Consider the following 20338-nt stretch of genomic DNA (forward strand, 5'->3'; position numbering starts at 1 on the left):
GAGTTAACAGGAATTCTCTTTCAACCATCCTTGGCTTGATAGCAAACGCCATGTAGCCAAGAAACAACTGCTTTCTTGCTTTAAGGAATATAAAAAAAGATCCTCGTTCTTATTCAACCCAGGATCTCCTTTTCTTCTAGACAAAATATAAACAGGTATTACAGGCTAAGAAGAAAGTCACAGAATCAAATATTTTTTGCTACTTCTTCTAAGAACGAAGTTCTATTCTGTAAACGCATAACACTTCAATCTGCTTGCCTTAATTTACAAATTCCATCTTTTATTTTTCATTCAGTTTGGGATAAGTTTCAGTTAATAGTTGGGTTAAATTGAATGTCAGAAAAATTAAAAAATTGAAGAAAATTGAGAGTAAACATTGTTTTAAATAAGGAGAGAGCTACATGGGATGACGGAAGAGATCATACAGAAAAATTGTATTTGGGGTGGGGAAAACTTTCTGTAGTTTATAAAGACAAGACTGGCTAACTCTTGGAGTACCTGAGGAAGTGCAGGATCCACAGGTTGATTTAAGTAACCACTTATAGCGTGAATATTGGGAAGTGCTTGTGAAGTACAGTGTTCTAAGTCAAAATCTTTGTGTTTGATGGCTTCTAAAGTTCGATATGTTGTAGACCTAGATAGGTCATTTGATTAGTGTTTTAATATGAACTAATTAATCCCTCCCGACAATATATAAATTGGAATCAGATTTTGCAGTTTTCTTAACTTTTCTGAGAAAAAAATCATAAAAGCTATTAATTGCCAAATATAAGACTCGGTTCTTTCAGCCAAATAAATCAATGGGGTGAAATATGGATTTAATCGTTTTTATTAAAACTAATTTTGAATTTCTTCTAATAGTATAGGAGAAGTACAGGAAGTCCATATGCTTTATTTTTCATAGTCTCTGTGCTCCTTTAGAATGCCTTGGATGTCTGAGATGGGCAGGCTCCTTTTCTGTGGGAGATTGCACATGTAAGTGTGGAGCAAAAAGCCCAGATTACATTTCAGACATAACAGAGAAGCATAGAGAATGAAGTACAAGTCATTTGTGCATTCTGTTCCCCTGCTTATGTTCAAAGCCAAATTATCCCACACCTCATTATCTTGAAGCATAATATCATAATGATACAGCCATCCAATTTTGTGAATATGTACAGTCACAAAGTGGCTATCTAGTCTCCGGCTTAGTAGATATACTAGGCTAGTGAATCTCACATTGGAACAGATGCAGAAGCATGGGACCATGGTGAAGAAGAGAAGTTACCTCTATTCTCTGAATAATTGTTGTATGAAAAATTATGTTTCTGTTTGGTATGTAGAAGGAACATTTCAGTCTGTTAATCTAGAGGATTTTTGATTAATATTGTTGTTGATATTGTTAACTCATTTGATTTTTGAATTGCGAGCCTTAGCTTTTTTGACTGTCCTTGAAGTCTGAAGATATTTTTATACTTGTCCTTTTTGTCCCTCAGCTTGTCAGAGAAAATAGACCCTATTGAGATGTCTTCCAAATACATTTTTCCCAATTCTTGTGTGGTGGAGTCCATCTCTTGCCAAAGGCCAACATGGAGATAGTGTAGACTGTAGTCTACAAATCCAAACATCTTGACAGCAACATCTGTTGAACCAGTAGTTTATCTCTAAAATCCTCCATTACTTCATTGGATATTGATCATGCTTTGGAAGCATGGATGAAAACACCGCCTGTGCTTCTACATCTTTTGCCTTTCTGCTTAGACCAGGGGTAGGCAACCTCGGCTCTTTTATGACTCATGGACTTCAACTCCCAGAATTCCTGAGCCAGCCAAGCTGCATTTGATTTTTTTGTTCATGCTCTTTTTTGTTGTATTGTTCATCCCAGCATGAAAGAGGACAAAGGTATAATAATCAGTGGACTTGATTAGTTGGATAATAGCGATAGCGCTTAGACTTATATACCGCTTATATACCACTTCATAGTGTTTTTACAGCCCTCTGTAAGTGGTTTACAGAGTCAGTGTATTGCCCCCAACAATCTGGGTCCTCATTTTACCGACCTCAGAAGGATGGAAGGCTGAGTCCACCTTGAGCCAGACAGAATTAAACTCCTGGCAGTGAACAATGAGTTAGCCTGCAATATTGCATTCTAATCACTGCACCACCACGATTTCTGCCCCAAGCCTCTCTGCCATGTCTTTGATCTTTGCACTTTGTACTTTGGGAGATGATATACTTCCCTTGATAGATTCCTGATAGCTTCCAGATAAATGCCTAGCTTGGTATCTTCGGAGGCTGACATTCCACTGGTTCAGCTGGGGCAGCTTCTTCAGAGTAAGAATCTGAATCATGAGATGAAGAGAATCAAGACTCTTGATAGACAAGAAAAATGACAAATGGATCATAAAAAAATCAACTCGGAGTTCTTGCACAAATACCAAACTGTATTTATCATAGTTGGATTTTTGGTGTGCTGTGTGTTGGATTTTTCCCAGTGAACTCATAAAGCTCTCATGATAGGAACCTTTGAATTTACTATCATTTCTAACTATTTCTGATTGATTTAAGATTATGGTCTATTTTGAATCTGTTCATAATTTTCCATTGTGGATATAATAAGCTATTGTTAATTGAAGACTTCCTAGTTAATTATAGCGTGCTAAGGAGAGAAGGAACAACATGAGTTTGGAACAGAGTATCATAAGTTTCTTGCATAACTTATGAAAATATTTACATCCAAACTAGATGGTCTGTTAAAACTGATAAGTAATTCTAATATGTCCATATGAATTAAAATGTTTTAATAAAACTAACATAGAAAAATAGATTGTGATATATAGTAAGGTATTCTAAAAAGCTTGCACTTCTGATGTTTTCTTTGCAGACTAGACCTTTATGTCAAATTCAGAATCTTGATTTTTAGAGTTTTGACTTAGACTTTTGCTTTTTTATTTTGATTAATTTTGTCCTAATTTTGGAATAGAATGTTCAAACACCTCAAAGGGTTACCTATACAGTCTTTTCCAAACCATATTTTTCTAAATAAAACTATTAAGAGTTAGGAGAAACATTCACCACCACATTCACGATTACATGTTAATGGTGTTTTGATTCCTACAAATTTGTTACTTTCTTTCAGGTGCTCAGATTATTGACTTGATGATGCTTGTGATAGATATAACTAAAGGAATGCAGACTCAATCAGCAGAGTGCTTGGTGATTGGACAGATTGCGTGCCAAAAGATGATAGTGGTTTTGAACAAAATTGACCTTCTTCCAGAGGGTAAGCGACAAGCTGCCATTGACAAGATGGTGAAGAAAATGCATAAGACCCTTGAAAATACTAAGTAAGTAACCTGCCCAACCTGCTTACATAATACGAGTTGCCTTACTCTCAATCCTTTTTTCTATGCCATTTAGGAGTTTTTCATGAAATTCCTTGAAAACTTTAAATTGAATGTGTTAGTCAGATAAGGTGGTAGACATTTTGTTGTTGTTGAAAGCCATAGTTGTTCAAAGATAATCTGTTAAAAGTTGAATCAATTGTGGTTTGGAACACAGGTAAAAGTGAGGGGGGAGACACCTATTGTCTTTGTGACACTCCTCTTTTGTGCTGTATCTGACACCCCCTCCTCTTCTACAAAGGAGTAGATAGCTTTTATCAGGTAGAATAGAGGAAGAAGTCTTGATGAAAGGTTAACTCTCCTCACATTCTAGAGGTTGTTTTTTTTTGAGATTGTCAACTGAAATAGAAATGAAGGTTGACCTCCTATACTTACACTTTCTAAAGTTTATTACTGAAGTTATTCATGAAAGATGTTTAAATAAATTTTGTGATCAAGGAATAAGCTGTTCATTTGTGTACTGTTCTTGCCTAACAGTGATAATCGGGACTGGAATGGCTATTAATAAGTGATGCTGTCTTAAAGTGCAATGTCTGGTGACTATGCCGCATAGCAACATCAGTTTGGGAGTCCCTGGTTCCCATTGTTTAAGTGAGGACTTCATGTGATTGCAAATTCTGACTTCTTGCCTACTTCCCTATTGATTTAGCTTGTGGAAAGCCAGTGGGGAAGGTCACAAATTGTGAGCATGTAATTACCAGACACTGCTATGTTCAGAAAGCCAGTCCACTTGCTGAGTACCTGGATCACAATGATATAATCACTATGGGGATGGATCATAGTGATGGTTGGAACTTTGAGGTTTGTCATAAGTGCCACTTGTTTGGCACCATTGCAAGTTCGAATGGTTGCTGAACCAATGGGTGTTAAATGTGGCTACCTAGTTTAAAAATCAGAAAATAAAGAACAGAAATAATGGGCAATTTTTCCAGTGGAGAGAAGTAAGAGCAACATTCTTCAAGGATATGAATTAGGACCAGTGCTTTTAAAATTATTTATAGATGATCTTGACTAACATACAATCAGCTAACCAAGTTTGCAGTTGATATCAGGATGGAAAAAACCAAAGAAACTTTTTTTAAATGAATAGTGAAATAAATCACACATATGATTCAGGTTAAATAAATGTAAAGTGATGTAATTGGAACAAAAATAAGTTCGGGTATACATTGCTGGCATGTGAGCTATTTCTATCTGACTAGGAAAAATATCTTGGAATTATAATGGGTACGTCAAAGATATTGAACTGCTATGAAAAAGCAAATTCTAGATTACAATAATTAGAAAAATTAAAAATAAACTTTATAATGTTGCCTTTATGGACTGTGTATATCTGAAATGTTGTGTAGAGTTTTTGAAAAAGGATATAAGAGAGCGGGAAAAAGTATAGACGAGTGCAACCGAAGTGACCAAGCAGCTCTAAAATTTCTTATGAGAAAACATCAGCATGTAAGAAAAATGATGCAGGGTGGGGACATGATTGCAATTTACAAAATTATTTGTGGTGAGGAGAAAGTGTATAGGGATAATTAATTATTTTTTATCTCAAAATACTAAAACCAAAAGTATCTAAATGAAATTGATTGGATGAAGACTTAGAAAAGGGAAAAGAAAATATTTTTTGCACAGCACCTGAAATGCAGTCACATGAGATTTTATGACACCCAGTTCTGCCCTATCATAACTTCAAACAGTCATAAAGCAACTGGTCGTAAGTTCAAGGACTATCTATATTCTGTTGCATATGCAGCAAGAATTGTCCACCGTTTGTATCAATCATAGATTTTTGGCTCTACCCAAGGATCCTTCAACGTTCCACAGCAGATTTTGGGTGGAATAGGGGATACAAGAAGGAGGAACAATTCATTATACTAATGGTATCCGATCCCTTTGAAGTCCAGGCAGTAACAGCACAATTACCATCCAGATAGTACCCAAAGGAACAGAGATGTGGGAGAACCATGGCTGTGCTGGGAAAAGAAATATGTAGGATGTGAAGAAATGTACATTTATAAGACTAACAGAGATTATAGATTCCTCAACTACAGGCTCCGTGTGGGCACTGGTACAGTAAGGTTTAACCCCCTTATTACTTTAATGCCCTAATTTGCTCCATGACCCAAAATAATTTCTGATTGGCAGATGTTTATGCCAGATTTGATAGATTTAGAAAATAATTTCAATTCAATTGGAATGTAGCTGCAACCTTGGAGTTGACCTCAGCAGCATTCTGTTTCATGCCATGTGTTGTCATTCAGTTTTTCATATCAGTGACGTTGGCTTTGATCAGGCTTGAATATATTCAGCTGTATGTATGGTTCATTTTTTCAATTAATAGTAGTGACATTCTTAACAAGGTCTGGAAAATAGTCATTACTAAATTCTGCCAATGTTTTCTTTTGAAGTAAAGGTGTAGCTACTTATATACTTGTGTTTGACTTGAAATTCTGGATTCTTCCTGATTTCTTTTCAGGGGCCCCTTCAATCCCATATCCATTTCACAGAGGTGTAAGGATATTGTGCCTTAAAGAAGGCCCCTTCTCAGGTTAAAAGGCACTTATTTTGTCTGAATTTCTTCTTTTCTGCTAATTCTCCCTGACAATAGACTTCTTTCTCTCTCCATCTCCTCTTTTCAACTCATAAAAAGTACTTGTGATTTGGTTTATCAGTTAAACTTCTTGTTGAGCATGTTCTTAAGGCACTTTGTTAGTACTTATTGTAACAATGCCAACATCACTTTTTCTGTGCAATTTCAATAATGTCCAGGAGTCAATAACTTACCTAGTGTTGATAATACTCAATGATGTATTAAGTATTATGTAAATGATGTAACTTAAATGAATAAAGTGATTTTAAATATATTACTGTTAGAAATAGCAAAACTTAAACTACGTAAGTAGTTAGGTTAAACTATTTTTGAAAATGATGTTTTGCTGGGGAAATTTGTACCATTTGATATTCTTCCATATATTCCTCAAATGTTTTTTTAAAAATAATAATAATAATAATGCACTATTTTGGAAATTTACTTAGGGAAATTATTTCCCTAATATTTCACTCAAAAAGCTTCAATTATTAGGAAACATAGAAATAGAAAACAACTTCTATGGATATGTTAAGAGCTGTTGAAGATTTCTGAGGTGACTTCCATGCCTTTCTGATCATTTATTTCTGCTAGGGCATCTGAGATACCTTATGATATCGGCCTAAAAGATGACTGGTAAGCCAGATACTGATCAGATAAGCTGTAATTTATTTGGCTTATTGGTAATTTGACTCTGGCTTGTTTAACAAAATATGCCTGGAATAAATGTTAGTTTAGCATTAAGAACATTTTTTCAGTGTTGAAGTGATTGAGTTCCTATAGCTGAATTTCCTCAGCACCATGAAGAAAATAGGAAAGTAACAAACTTGTCTAGGTAATAGCTTAATTATGCTGGTGAAAGTAAAAAAGCAGTCTGAGACATTAGATTATCCTTCTATTATTTTGGAGCCAGAATTACAGGAGGCTACTAGTCTATCCACAAGAAATATGAAAGCCTCCATATAAAGGCTTCACCTGAGCCTTTCAGAACTTCAGTAGTTGGGGGTCATTCAAAGCTGTATTATTTCCAGTTATGCCTCTTTCATTTTTAAAACAATTTAGAAACTAGTTAAATTATTGTTCTTGTTAAATTATTGCTAGGGGTAGATTCAAATTTAATAAAATAGTGATGTTATGTAAACCACACTAGGAAATGTCTGAGTTGTAACTTTATTATACAACTGGTCTCATAGATGGATTCTTTTTTTGGACCAGGTTCCATGGATGTCCTATAGTTTCTGTTGCAGCAAAACCTGGTGGTCCAGAAGCTCCAGAAACTGTGACTCCAATTGGAGTTTCGGAATTAATTGAGGTATGTATCATAAAAATGCTAATGTTATTAATATTATGTAATGGCTCAAGACTGCAGGAATAATCAGAATCCTAGTTCAGTGGATTGGTAAACACTCTGTTGATAATAGAGTGGTGGAAGACCATGCAATTTATTTATTCATCTTATTCCATTTAGATGCCACCAATACCAATTGACTCTGGGAAGTGCACATCATAAAAACAACACAATAAATATATAAACCAAATAGAAATTGCTTATCAGAAGCCACTGATAAGGTCACAAATGGCAATCGTGTGACCTTGGAATGCTGCAACCATCATAAATACATGCCAGTTGTCAAGGGCCCAAATTTTGATCATGTGACCATAAGGGCACTGCGATAGTTGTAAGTGTGAAGAACAGTCATAAGTTGCTTTTTCAATGCCATCGTAACTTCAAATGAATGGTTGTAAATCAGGAACAACCTGTATACAGTCAGCACAGAATAGGTATAGCTTGTATTAATTACATCTTGATTTCTGATATTCTTGTTGTTGGGATTTTGGATACTGCATCATAATTATATACCTACTCTGAAATTCCTTCTGTCTTAATTTGCCTTTTGTTTTCATATATGCCTACTCGGAAATAAGCTCCACTGATTTTAGTAGGCCTTGTTCTTAGATAATGTATGGAATTAAACTTTTCTTTGTTCAGTTTTGCAAATGAGTCTTCTATATTTTCATTTCTTGAGCGAGAGCTGAGACTGGTAAATGGATCATGGCTTGATGCATTTACAGCAGGTTTGTAGAACTACAGAATGCCGGCTGGTGGCCCCCAGGGGGAGGGCCTTCTCTGTGGGCACCCCGGCTCTGTGGAATCAACTGCCGGTTGAGCTCCGGATGGCACCGGATCTCTGCTCCTTCCGGCACGGGTTAAAGACCCATTTATTCGAACAAGCTGGCCTGGCCTGATGGGGAGTTAACTCAGGGTTTTAATATTTGTATATTTTTATTGTTTTATTTTGGGCAATAATTTAATTCTTTTTTAACTTTTGTACTTTTGTATTTTTATTATATGCCCTGTTCACCGCCCTGAGTCCTTCGGGAGAAGGGCGGTATAAAAATTTAATAAACTTAAACTTAAACTTACACAGCATTCACAGATAATTGAGGTGGCAAAAACTGGGAAATCCTACCAATGATTGGAAAGGGCTGAATTAAACTTAAAAGACAGCACTGAGACACTGATTAAATCAGCATAAGAACAGGCACTAAGCACCAGATCCATAGAAGCAGAGATGCCTCAGAGACGGTCCAACACATAGTGATAGGGTGTAAGATGCAGGCAGAAACAGCATATACTGAACAACACAACCAAGCAGCTGGCATTGTGTGCACTAACATCTGGTGGTGATAGATTTAGCTGTGCCAAGTGACAGCAACATCAGGGAGAAAGTGTATGAGAAGCCAGATAAATACAGGGCCTGAAGGAAGAAAGTAGGTGGCTGGTATGTATCTTCTTCAATCCCGGATCCTCTATCAGAGGCCTGGGAGTTTGTGGGTTCTGTGCAGTGTTTTAATGTTCCTAGCACTGCACTCTTCTAGATGGAGAGCTCTGGAGAGAGAGTCATTCCTGGGATTTCAGCTCTATTATTATTATTATTATTATTATTATTATTATTATTATTATTATTATTATTATTATTATTATTATTTAGTGTGTGGCATATAAAACATGGACTAGCAATATATATTAACATTTCATCTAGATTATCTCGATTAGCAGAAGTCAATAAAATATAAATGTTAAAAATGCCAATGTCTAGGTCATTTAACCATTGGAGCACAGCATTGTTTATATTTTAAAAAGTCAGATGCTGGAGCAGTATATGCCCACAGCTTACAGCCGGTCTTGATGTGATCTACAGCTCTAGGTGCTCCTGTCACACCAGTGGAGCCATTTTGGCATTTACTTTCTACACGTTCTCCAGTTCCTCCTTCAGGTCTTGGTACTTCTCCAGCTTCTCATACTGCTACTGACTGATCTTGAGCTTCTCATACCCCTTCTTCCTGAAACTTTTTTTTCTTCTCCAGCTGCTTATTCTTAGTGATTTCTGGATAGAGCTAATGGAAAATGAACCTTCAATTGTCAGTGTGCCTTTATTGTTCTTCAAAAACTTGCCTTAATTTTTCTATTAGACAAAGTTGTAAAAATAAAGGAGAGTAAAAAAAAATTCTGCATTTTGACCTTTTAATTATGTATGTACATTCTGAGAACTAGTACGCATCCTTTCTTCCCCAGAGTTACAAATAGTTATTGCCGCTGTATCTGCATACGTGCTGGCAGAAACATTTCTGTGATATATTTTGCTAACCAGGCTGATTGTACTGCATCAAAACTTTAAGGCAGAAAATCAAATCCAGTTGTTGCTGCTGCTATGTCTGCACCTCCTGGGCAGTGCAAACAATTTATCTGACCTTGGACTGTTCCAGTCTTGTTGCAACAGAAAGCTATGCCGTGGTGAAATCAATCACATACCTTTTCTCTTCATTTCTTTGTGTCTTATGTGACATTTTGTCAATATACAGGTCTCATTTTCTTTTGCTTTTAGGTCCTAAAGTCAGAGGCTTATATACCAACAAGAGATCCTTCAGGATCATTCCTTATGGCCATTGACCACTGTTTTTCCATTAAGGGCCAAGGCACTGTGATGACAGGAACTATTCTTTCAGGCTCAGTTAATATTGGGGACAATGTGGAAATTCCTGCGTTGAAGGTGAGTATATCATTTTTGGCTTTAACATCTTAGAGAGAGAGAGAGAGAGAGAGAGAGAGAGAGAGGGAGGGAGGGAGGGAGGGAGGGAGGGAGGGAGAGAGAGAGAGAGAGAGAGAGAGAGAGAGAGAGAGAGAGAGAGAGAGAGAGAGAGAGAGAGAGAGAGAGAGCCAGAAAATTTGCTGTTCCTGTAGTATTCCATTTATCTAACTAACTTCATTTGGTTTGCTTAATAGGAACTTTAAAAATCCTCTAGGGAATGCTATACAGAATTGTGTAGTTCTTAATATATTACTATTAGCATGATTCACAAACTATATACTTTGCAAGCAAAATGGATGCCTGAAGCCGAGTCTTCAAAAGGCGAGACTCCAGAAAGAAAGGAGATTAAAAAGTTTAAAAAGTTAAAAAGAGAAAGAAACTCAAATGGTCAAGGCCTTTAAAGAGAGAAAACATCTCATCTGATTTTACTGATGAAGAAAAATGAGAAGAAACCAAATTCAGGATATTTTAATGAAATAAAAAACAACACACTATATTTGGCTACAGTCAAAAGTGTCCAAGAATCATCCAATTTGGTCCTTCCTGGAATAAATGTTGATATAAAAAATCATTCAAGAAAATCTTATTATGACATAAAAATAATAACAATATTCTTGGCTTATAATGAAGAAAATGACCAGCAAACAAAGACGTGTAAATGGAAAATATCAAATTAAAGGATAAATAAGAAATTTCTAGAACCAGAAAAAGCCTATTTTTAGTGTTGAGTTTGGCAGTCGTCTAAATTCAGTTACCAACCAGTTGGACTTGGTGAATGTATTCAGTGTTATCTAAATGTTCCATCCTTGTATTTTAACAGCAACTTAACCTTTTCCATTGGCCAATCGATTAGCATAATAGAAATATTTTTATGGTGATGCTTTCAGGGTATATTATGCTCATTACATAGGAATATCATTTTATTTATATATTACATCATCAAAACGAAGCAAAGCTTTTATAGGAATCAAAAATATAAAACCACCATAAATACCAAACCTATTAATCCTCCCACTTTCCACAAAATAAAGGCAGTACCTAAGTAAAAAAGCCTTCCCCCCCCCAAAAAAAAAACAAGAAAAAAATGAACCAAAGAGGCAGCTTGATTTATTTGTATTTCAAAATTTTAGGCCACCCAACTCCAGTGACTCTGAACAGCTTAGTATATAAAAACCATAACAACTCAAAATAAACCCCGAAAGACAGTGTCATGTGGAAGGGACCACAACAAATTCTCTCCCTCACCCATAGAGATACCTTCATAGTGCCCAAATGCTCCATGGAAGAGAACTGTCTTCTCTTTTGAGAAAGCAACAAAGACAAAATGAATTAAGCTGAGAATGATTTCTGGATAGAATGCCACTATTATCCAGCATTCAGCATAGCTGTAATTTTAAGTAAGCATGCATCTCCCCATTCCTCATATACATGGATATGGACAATTGAAGTTACATTTGGAGATTAAATTTGTTTTCCTGTTACCTATTTCGTGAAGCGTTTAACTAGGATACCTGTGGGAAGTTTTACCAATTCTCAATCCTACAAAGCAATAGAAAAGAAAAATCTTATAACACGTTGAGTATTATGACATTCCTTGACCTTTCTTTGCCCTGACCTTTTGCTAACTGAGATTGACAGCTGATGCCCACTGGGCATTGCGGACATTGCAAAACAGCTGCTTTCCAAGCGCAAGGAACCCTCCCAGCAAATAAAGTGGCATCTCATACCTATTCTACTAATAGACTTCGACGTGTGTGACCGCTTGAACTTGCCGAAAGGAGGGACAGAGCAATTAAAAATAAACAGTGACATTCTCAAACGCCCATACTCTCTGATTGAGTTTGAGAATGCCAGCAGCACACAGATTCCTTTACAGTGTTGACTATGTAAATTGCCATCTGGGGTTGATTATTTGAACTGCAGTGAGAGAATGTTATGTGCTGTCTGTGTGTGAGAAATCTCTGACGTAGCAAACAATTCTTCAGTGAAACAGTTTAATACTACTTACTCAACAGTGCTTATAGTAACATCCATGCTGAAGCACATGAATCCCTTTTTTCTGGTTTGAAAATGTAGTGATAATACAATTTTTTACTAGCCTGTGGTATTATGTACATTTTAAAAATTGCCATGCATGTGATATGTCTGTTGCCATTTCTATTTTAAAAGTAACATTTCTGAGTGCTAATATCCAATAGGACATTTTCTCTCTTTTTTTAGACAGGAAGTGATTTAATACAATTGAGATTCGCATTTGCCTAATATTCCAATATGTGCACCATGTGAAAGACCAGGTTAGGGACAGATTGTCATGGAAAAAGTTTGTCTGTGTGATCACTAAGAGCCTACAACAACTTGAAGGCATACAATCAATCAATTCAAAAACACTGAAGTAATTTCTTAGCTTGATGACTGGGTAATCACTATATTTTAAAAGCTGTAAAAATAGTTGTATGCCATATTATACAAATTGATTTGTGATTAATTGAAAATACTGTTTTTCAAATCTCAGGTTTTAATTTTCTCTAGGTCATAGATATCAAACTCGCTGCGTCATGTGGCGTGTTGCGACGTATCGTGACTTTTTTTGCATTGCCAGATCTGGGGTGGGCACTGCCTCCGTATGATGCAACCGGCTCACAGGCCGGCAGTTTGACACCCCTGCTCTAGGTCCTATTTTTTTCTAAAACTGATTTTATCAGTTGGAAGTAGGTGACCTACAGTTGATTCAATCTATGATAAGCAGGAGGCATTCTTTTGCTATGACAAATAGTATACTTGAGTCAATACTCATATATTTGAGATGAGTGGATGTGTGCCCCAGCAATCCAGATGAGATAGATTTGGAAGACCATTATGGTATAATTTTTCAGTATGGTTTTTGGAGTTTATGGGTTGCCACCTTTTTGTTATTTTTCTTAACCATAGTTCTATATTTGTTTATCACTGCTGTTTTGGGTGTTTATTATAATCTGTCTATTGTACATTTTTTCACTGAGAGTTATTTTCAATTATGATGTTATATAAACATATAGATAGGTACATCAGAGGACCCATTTTGAATTGGAAAACTGCAGAAACTTCAAAGTCCTTTAGTCTTGTTTCTTGGTTTACACTACACTTTGAAGGTAATACCTTTCTTAAGTTTAAGATTCTTAAATCATTTGTATAAGTGCAGGGAATAGTTTTATTGAGAACAAATCTCTCCCAAAGGTTTGGTTAGGGGTAATAGAGTGATTTAAAAATTTAATTATGTTATAGTAGAATACACTAATTTTTTAAATCTTATGAATAATAAAAGTTGTGCTGCAATTAAAAACAAAGCAAAGAATTTCAGATATGCATGTAATTTAATACACGTTTGCAAGTGTTTGCGAATTTCAAATAGATGGTTTGGTAAGGCAAACTTAGTACTTACCATCCTCTCTCTTCTTTTGACTAAAATATCCCTTCAGATTGTCTCTTGAACTACATATGATGTTGTAGTTATTGGGAGAACAAAAAACTGGGAGAACAAAAAGATGGGACAACAAAACGTTGTGGGAGAATAAAAAGATGGGCTAGGTAAAGGTTTAATGTAATCCTGTGCAGCTTGTTTTCTGGTCTTATTTCCAAAAGATGTTTTACTTAATTACTACCATATATTTTCAATATTGCTTCAATTTTTCTAGATGTACTGTAGTATTTGAGTTTCAGTTTAGAATTGATGTTAAGTTTTGCAAGTATTTCTAAGAACTACCATTATATATTGAAAAGAAGGTTAACAATGAATTTAAAATGGGTCTCTTCCACTCCTAAGGATGTACACGTGGAACAAAAATTATAGAGACAAGACTGCTAGGGTTGTCAGTTTCAGCTGAAACTGATTTAAAAGATTTCCTCCTTTCTGATAAATGTGTCCATATGTCACTTGTGGGTACACAAATACAAAGCCACCCAAAGGCAGGGGCATGCCCCTTCACAAAAAGCAATATCTATTAAATAGTTATCGATTAAAATTAGTTGAAAGCAGAATAAGAAACCCCTTTTATAAAATGAGTCCCCACCTGCATAGACTGCCTATACTCATACACACAAGTGCACATTTCCTATTTTCCAGCAGAAACAACAACATAAAACAAGGTAACAATGGAGCAAAAGCACCAGCAAAGGAAGAGAAACAAAACTGAATGAAGACAAGGAAAACTGGATAGAGAAGGGGGGAAAAGTCTACATAAGCAATAGGAAGAGGGTTAAATTCTCCAGGAAAACAAGAAGTCCAACTCCGAATCAATAACTTACCCTCAGTCTAACCTTCAAAGGCGTTTGTACTTTTCCCAGCTACGTTTGCAGCCTTTTCTACCTCTTGCTCATTTCTTTGATTTTCTTCAGTTATCAGTAAATGTAAGATACCCTATCAGTTCAGATAATTAGATGGGGTGGTAGTGGGAGGAAGGTCTTCTTTTTCGTATGGGAGATGGCATTGTGAAACATTGCTGTGACAAATAAAGTGAGTTTAAATGTTTTATTGTATTTAAAGAACTTAATGTATATTGCTGCCTATCTTACAGAGTGATCCTAGGTGGCTCACAAAACCAATAAAAACAGAAGAAGCCTTCCCACCAAATGCCAGACCAACCAGATTATCAGCCTCCTGACTTGACTGTCTCCCCAGCCCAATGTTTGGGAAGATCCAGGTCTTTAAGGCCTTCTAATGTCTAAAATGGTGGGGAGCCCCATGAATCTCAGGTGAGAAGGTCTGAGCAGGCTATAGTGAAGGTGTGTCTCTGAAGTCCCATCAGACAATAATATTTAAGGGAAGGGTTCTATAGTACACCCATCCTATCTTACTTAGAACATAGAATAATAATGTTGGGAAGAACCTTGGAGGTCTTCTAGTCCAAGTTTCACTTAGTCGGTACCCAATGATACTTAGTGAGATGGGCAAGAAGAGGCAGTCCTGCAGATAATCTAGCCCTGTACCATGTAGGGCTTTAAAGATGATAATCAGAATAACACAGATGGAAGGGATCTTGGAGATCTTCTAGTCCTACCCTCTGCTCAAGCAGGAAACCCTATACCATTTCAGGAAATGGCTGTCTAAACATTTCTTTAAAATCTCCAGTGTTGGAGTACCCACAATTTGTGGAGTCAAGTCGTTCTTGATTAACTGTTCTAAATATCAGGAAAATTCTAGTTAGTTGTAGGTTGGTTCTCTCCTTGATTAGAAACTAACCATTGCTTCAGGTGTTGCCTTTAGGAGATTAAGTTGACCCCCTCTTCTTTATGAAAGACACTTAGATATTGGAACACTGCTATCATGTCATTTCTATCAGATGTACCCGGAAAACAAGTGGGAACCAATGTGGCACAAACAACAGCAGTGTAATTGGTGTGAACTGTGGGCCACTGCATTCTGGACCAGTTGCAGCTTACAGAAGGTCTTGAAGGACAATCCCATGTAAAATGCTTTGGATGATTGAGCAGTTATGTTCTGAACATAATCACTCAGCCAGATTATTATATGAACTAAAATAAACTGAAATCATGCAGTCTAGTCATATAGGTCATGTTTTTATATAGTTAAGAAAGGCAATTTAAGTGATATAGAAAGAAGAATTCGTATTTGAGGTTGGGTTGGGTGAAGTTCTGCTTCTAAAAAAACTGGTCATCCTTGAATTGACTTTTGCATTTTTATCTCCAAGACTATGTGAAAACAATCAGTAATGGAGTTCACAACACTAAACTGATTTAAATAGGTTGGAACTTACTTTAAATAACTAATTAAATATATTTTAAATAAGTAAATTTAAGTAATTTAATAGGGTGAGATGATTTAAATAGGGTGTATGCATTTGTACATTCTGGAAATTTGTTTCAATATTGCTTTCTTTTATAAAATTGTTTTATAGGAGATTATTTTTATAATTTCTGTGAACTAATTAGGGCTTCTTCAAGAGGAAATGTGTGTAAAAATAAAATAATAGTAAAAAGATACCATGAAATTCTTGTAGATCAAAATAATATGATCTGTCAAGATAGCTAGGAGCCAGTGCACAGATTCTTGTGGTGCCCCTAATTTTGTGTTCAAAAAATTCTTCAGAGCAAAGAATATTTTATAAATAAGCCATCCAAAAGATACTAGAAGTAATGTTGTAATGAGAGTATATATCAGAGGTTGTTGTATTAAAAAGTATCTTGGGAATAATATATTTTCATAAATAAATGATACATTTCGTGTGTGTGTGTGTGTGTGTGTGTAAAAATATGTGTAAATATATGTAAATATTAGAGACATTACCTTACAGTGCCAGGGCAGAAAAGAGACCCCACATAAATGACTAGAACTCTATTAATACAGGCTGTAGAACCAAAACCTTGGAAGCATAATCTGTTTTTTCTTTCTTCCTTCCCTCTTACACCTCAGTGAACTACAGGTAGCTATTGACCTATGACCACTTTTGAGACTGGAATCTCGGTCTTTGAGAGAAGTGATCATTAAACGAGATGCTCATGTGACTGCTTTGCTCAACAACCACAATCCAGCTCTTCCAATTGTGATAGTAAAGTCATCTCATGGGTTGTTAAGCAAATTGAGCAAAGGAGTTGCTTGTAAGGAAGACATCTCATTTCCACCCATCCGACAGCACTTCAAGAGCTGAGAGCTGTCAGCTGAAAGCTGAGATTTCCTCCAGCAGGCAGGCACTTTTAGAGTGAAAAGACAGCCTGCTGGAAGGAAATTTCAGCTCTGCAGAGGCAGGAAGAGAGAGATTCCAAGTTCCATGCATGCTTGAATTTTGGCAATTGAAGTCCAGGCATTTACTGTATGGAGCTTGGAGTCCTCTCTCTGAATATGCAGAGAGCTCCAGGAGGCGGACAGTCTACGTACAGTCACTCATGCGCTTGTGACCTCCCAGATAGACTACTGCAATGCTCTCTACATGGGGCTGCCCTTGAGGACCACTCGGAGGCTTCAGCTGGTGCAGAATGCGGCCGCGCGAATTGTGATGGGGGTCTCCCGATACTCCCATGTAACGCCTCTTCTCCGTAAGCTGCATTGGCTTCCAGTTGCCCTCCGGGTAAGATTCAAGGTGCTGGTGATGACCTATAAAGCTCTAAATGGCATGGGTCCGGATTATCTTAGGGAGCACCTGCTGCCAGCATCCACTTCCCATCGTCCTGTGCGCTCCCACAGGGAGGGCCTCCTCAGGGTCCCGCCGGTCAGGGAGTGCCGGCGGGCGATCCCCAGGGGGAGAGCGTTCTCGGTGGGCGCGCCTGCCCTATGGAATCAGCTGTTTGTGGAACTCTGGATCGCCCCCAACCTTCGCTCGTTTCACCGGCCCGGACTGAGGGGTTTTAAGGTTTTAAATTTTAAATTTTAAACTGTTTTGGGGCTATTAATTTAATTTTATTTTAATTTGTACATTGCACTCTTAATTTGCCCTGTAAACTGCCCTGAGTGCTTCGGGAAAAGGGCGGTATATAAATCGAAACAAACAAATAAATATATAAATAAATTAAGCTCTATGCCTTCTTGGATTTCAGCTGTCAAGACCCAAGCAGGCACCGATTGGCAGGGAGTTTTTACAGAGATGAGAGGGTGTTTTCTTGGCAGGCAGAAACTCCTTGCAACCCTCCCTGATGACTTTTCCTTTGACTTTTTTGGGAGGCCCACAGAGAAGATTGGAAACGGCGACCACATGATCGTGAGGTACTTGGCAACTGGTTGCAAACCAAGAACTCAGATCTTGATTACATGATGGGGGGGGAGTGTTGTGACATTTTGAGATAGTCAGCAGTTCTTTACAGGCTATAAGGTACCCTTTCCAAATCCACCATAATTTTGATCGGTTGTTAAGTAACTTGGTCATTAAGGGCTATCTGTAGATTCTCCTTCATAGGCTTAAAGGTTGCTTTTGTTTTTGTAACCATTTTTGCATAGTTTCTCCAAGATCTTTACAAGTTTTGTGCAAAAACATGTATTAGAGGAAATTATCTGCAATATCAAAGATTTCCAGTTTTCATTTTTAGTTTGCAGGCAGTAATTATAATATTGTGACTAGATTCATATATATCACAGTGTTCCATAATTTTATTTGTTTTGTTTTGGCTTAGTGTATTTTATGAGTCAAGAAAATCTGGTTTATTCAGTAACACTACAAATCAAGCCTTGGATTGATATACGAAACAGGTCTCTGTGTAGCTACCACTTGTTGCTTTTCTTTTAGTTTAGTTTTATTTCAGTTTAACTTGATTCATCTCAAAGGTTCTGACAACTGGTACCTAAGCTGTGTTCTTGGATTAGCTTCATGCAGTAGTGTTAATCTGAAATTGCTCTTCAATTGTTTCAAACTATTTCAGTGATGATCCTGACCTGAAGTGCTCCTTGTGAAAGAAATGACCTTCAAATTAAGATTCTACAGACTAATGCTTCAATCATTATCACTTATTTTGAACATTAAAAGTCAGCAGATGGAGCCAAAGACTTATAGAAAAATTACTAAAGCTGAATGTTAAATTACAAAGTAATTTCCTTTCTCTGTCGTGCCAGAGCAACAAATACGCAAGAAAAATGAACATATACAGAAGGTCCCTTACCCATTTTATGTAGAAAGATACTAGCAATCTGGAAAGGAATAAAATTGTTGCTGGTTACTTTTTTTTCTGTTCAAAAGACATATAAATTATTATTAAGGTAAATTATAAAAGCCTTTAAAATACCTAATAGTATTTTATAGCAGGTAACATTATTATGCTATCAATTCAAAGTGTGAAATAGAATTTTTTTATTCTTATTTTGGGCTCTGATAATAGAATGCTGCAACTTTTAAAGATACCTGTAAATGTCTTTTTTCCCCCCTTGTAATTCAAGGGAAAAGAGAGGTGCACCAAGGAATCAGGGAAGCACTTATTTCATCATCAAGGTTAAATATTATGAAAAATGTAGTGTACTATTAAGTTAATGAATGTGAATAGCTTACCAACCGGTGAGCTATTGAGATATGCAAAGTTAATTGGTTAATTTGCTTGTTTCTATCCACATTCTTCCATTTCTAAAATTCTTCCAGTTTGTAAATAGGAACAATCAAAATGCAAAAGACATTGGTTTAATAGGTCTTTTTGCACTTTTCTAGGATAAAAAAATATTTTTGAATATTTTATTTACAGAAGAGTAACAAGGACAGTTCTGTTTAATTTTAGAAAGGAAAATGGAGGCTTATTACAACCTTTTAAAACTGAAAAATGACTTTTGGTAACACAAATTGAAGCATATAATCACTTTTTAAAGCACGTATGTAAATTTTTCACATTTTATGTCTGTTATTTCCTGACTTATAGTCAGGTATGCTTCATCTCTAAATCCTGTTCTGATATATGAAGAAACAATTGAATTTACACTGTGATATGGGCAAAGCTTGCAGTATAGAAGCCATTTTCCTATATTGTAAGAAATGTATTTGGATGAGAACACCTGGATTTATCTTAAGATATTTCCCATTCAGTTGGTTCCCCATTATGAAAATATACATTTTGTGACCAAATGTTCATGTGACTGCTGTTTTTTATGTGATTACATTATTCTGTGGTGCAGTTCTAAAGTGTGGATTTGCATCACATGGAATTGTGTGTTTACTTATCTCTAATGCTGATCTCAGAAGTAAAAATATGTTTCCCTTTGTAGCTTTTGTGTGATATAAGTACAAATATTTCCCTGCAGATTTTGTGGTATTGTGTCTATTTAGTTCCTGCAAATAATGAATTCCATTTCTCCCTCAATTGTATTAACTGTTTGGAGTACATTTTGAGATTCAGGTTTTCACAAAAAGATTCCCAAATGTCCCATTTTAATTCTTCCCATAATAAAGACACATTAGTTGCATGTGTTGGAATGTGTTGCAGCCTCTTGCTCATTTGGAATTTCAAATTATTGAATTTTTATGCTTTTAATATATGAACAATGCTGTCTTATATTGATTTAGATAGTTTATTTATCTGTCCCATTATTATGTAGCTCAAATGGCTCTTCCAAATTTTAAATGGAACTTTTCTATGTCTGCCAAAGTAATTTGACAATTGATAAATAAGAGCAAGTCAGAATTAAAAATAAACACAATCAGTTTGCTTTATCTTTAAAAAAAGTGTATTGTTTAGATTTTGCATCCGTTCTTGCTAATCTGCACTTGTAGGATATTTCTCCACAAAAAATGTGCACTGGCAGACCATACTGTTGTTCTAAGTGTAACTATAAATTTTAAGTCTATTAAATCATTATACAAATCACGATGCCCCATGTGTGGCCT

At 36.2% G+C, this 20338-nt stretch overlaps 1 protein-coding gene and 1 long non-coding RNA gene across 3 annotated transcripts in view; one reads left to right on the forward strand and one right to left on the reverse strand.

Annotated features, from left to right (window-relative positions):
* The window catches only part of LOC310635416, a 790193-nt gene that overhangs the window by 179584 nt on the left and 590271 nt on the right, over positions 1–20338 (reverse strand). The window lies entirely within an intron of this gene.
* EEFSEC (eukaryotic elongation factor, selenocysteine-tRNA specific) overlaps positions 1–20338 on the forward strand; it is a 164941-nt gene that overhangs the window by 44140 nt on the left and 100463 nt on the right. For both annotated transcript variants that reach the window (XM_083354325.1, XM_083354326.1), the window contains exons 2-4: positions 3119–3326; positions 7183–7279; positions 9855–10019. In XM_083354325.1, coding sequence (XP_083210451.1) covers positions 3119–3326; positions 7183–7279; positions 9855–10019 — 470 coding nt within the window. The remainder of the gene's footprint in view (positions 1–3118; positions 3327–7182; positions 7280–9854; positions 10020–20338) is intronic.

The sequence above is a fragment of the Vipera ursinii genome (assembly GCF_947247035.1).
Source record: "Vipera ursinii genome assembly, chromosome: 2".
In the NCBI taxonomy this organism is placed as follows: domain Eukaryota; kingdom Metazoa; phylum Chordata; class Lepidosauria; order Squamata; family Viperidae; genus Vipera; species Vipera ursinii.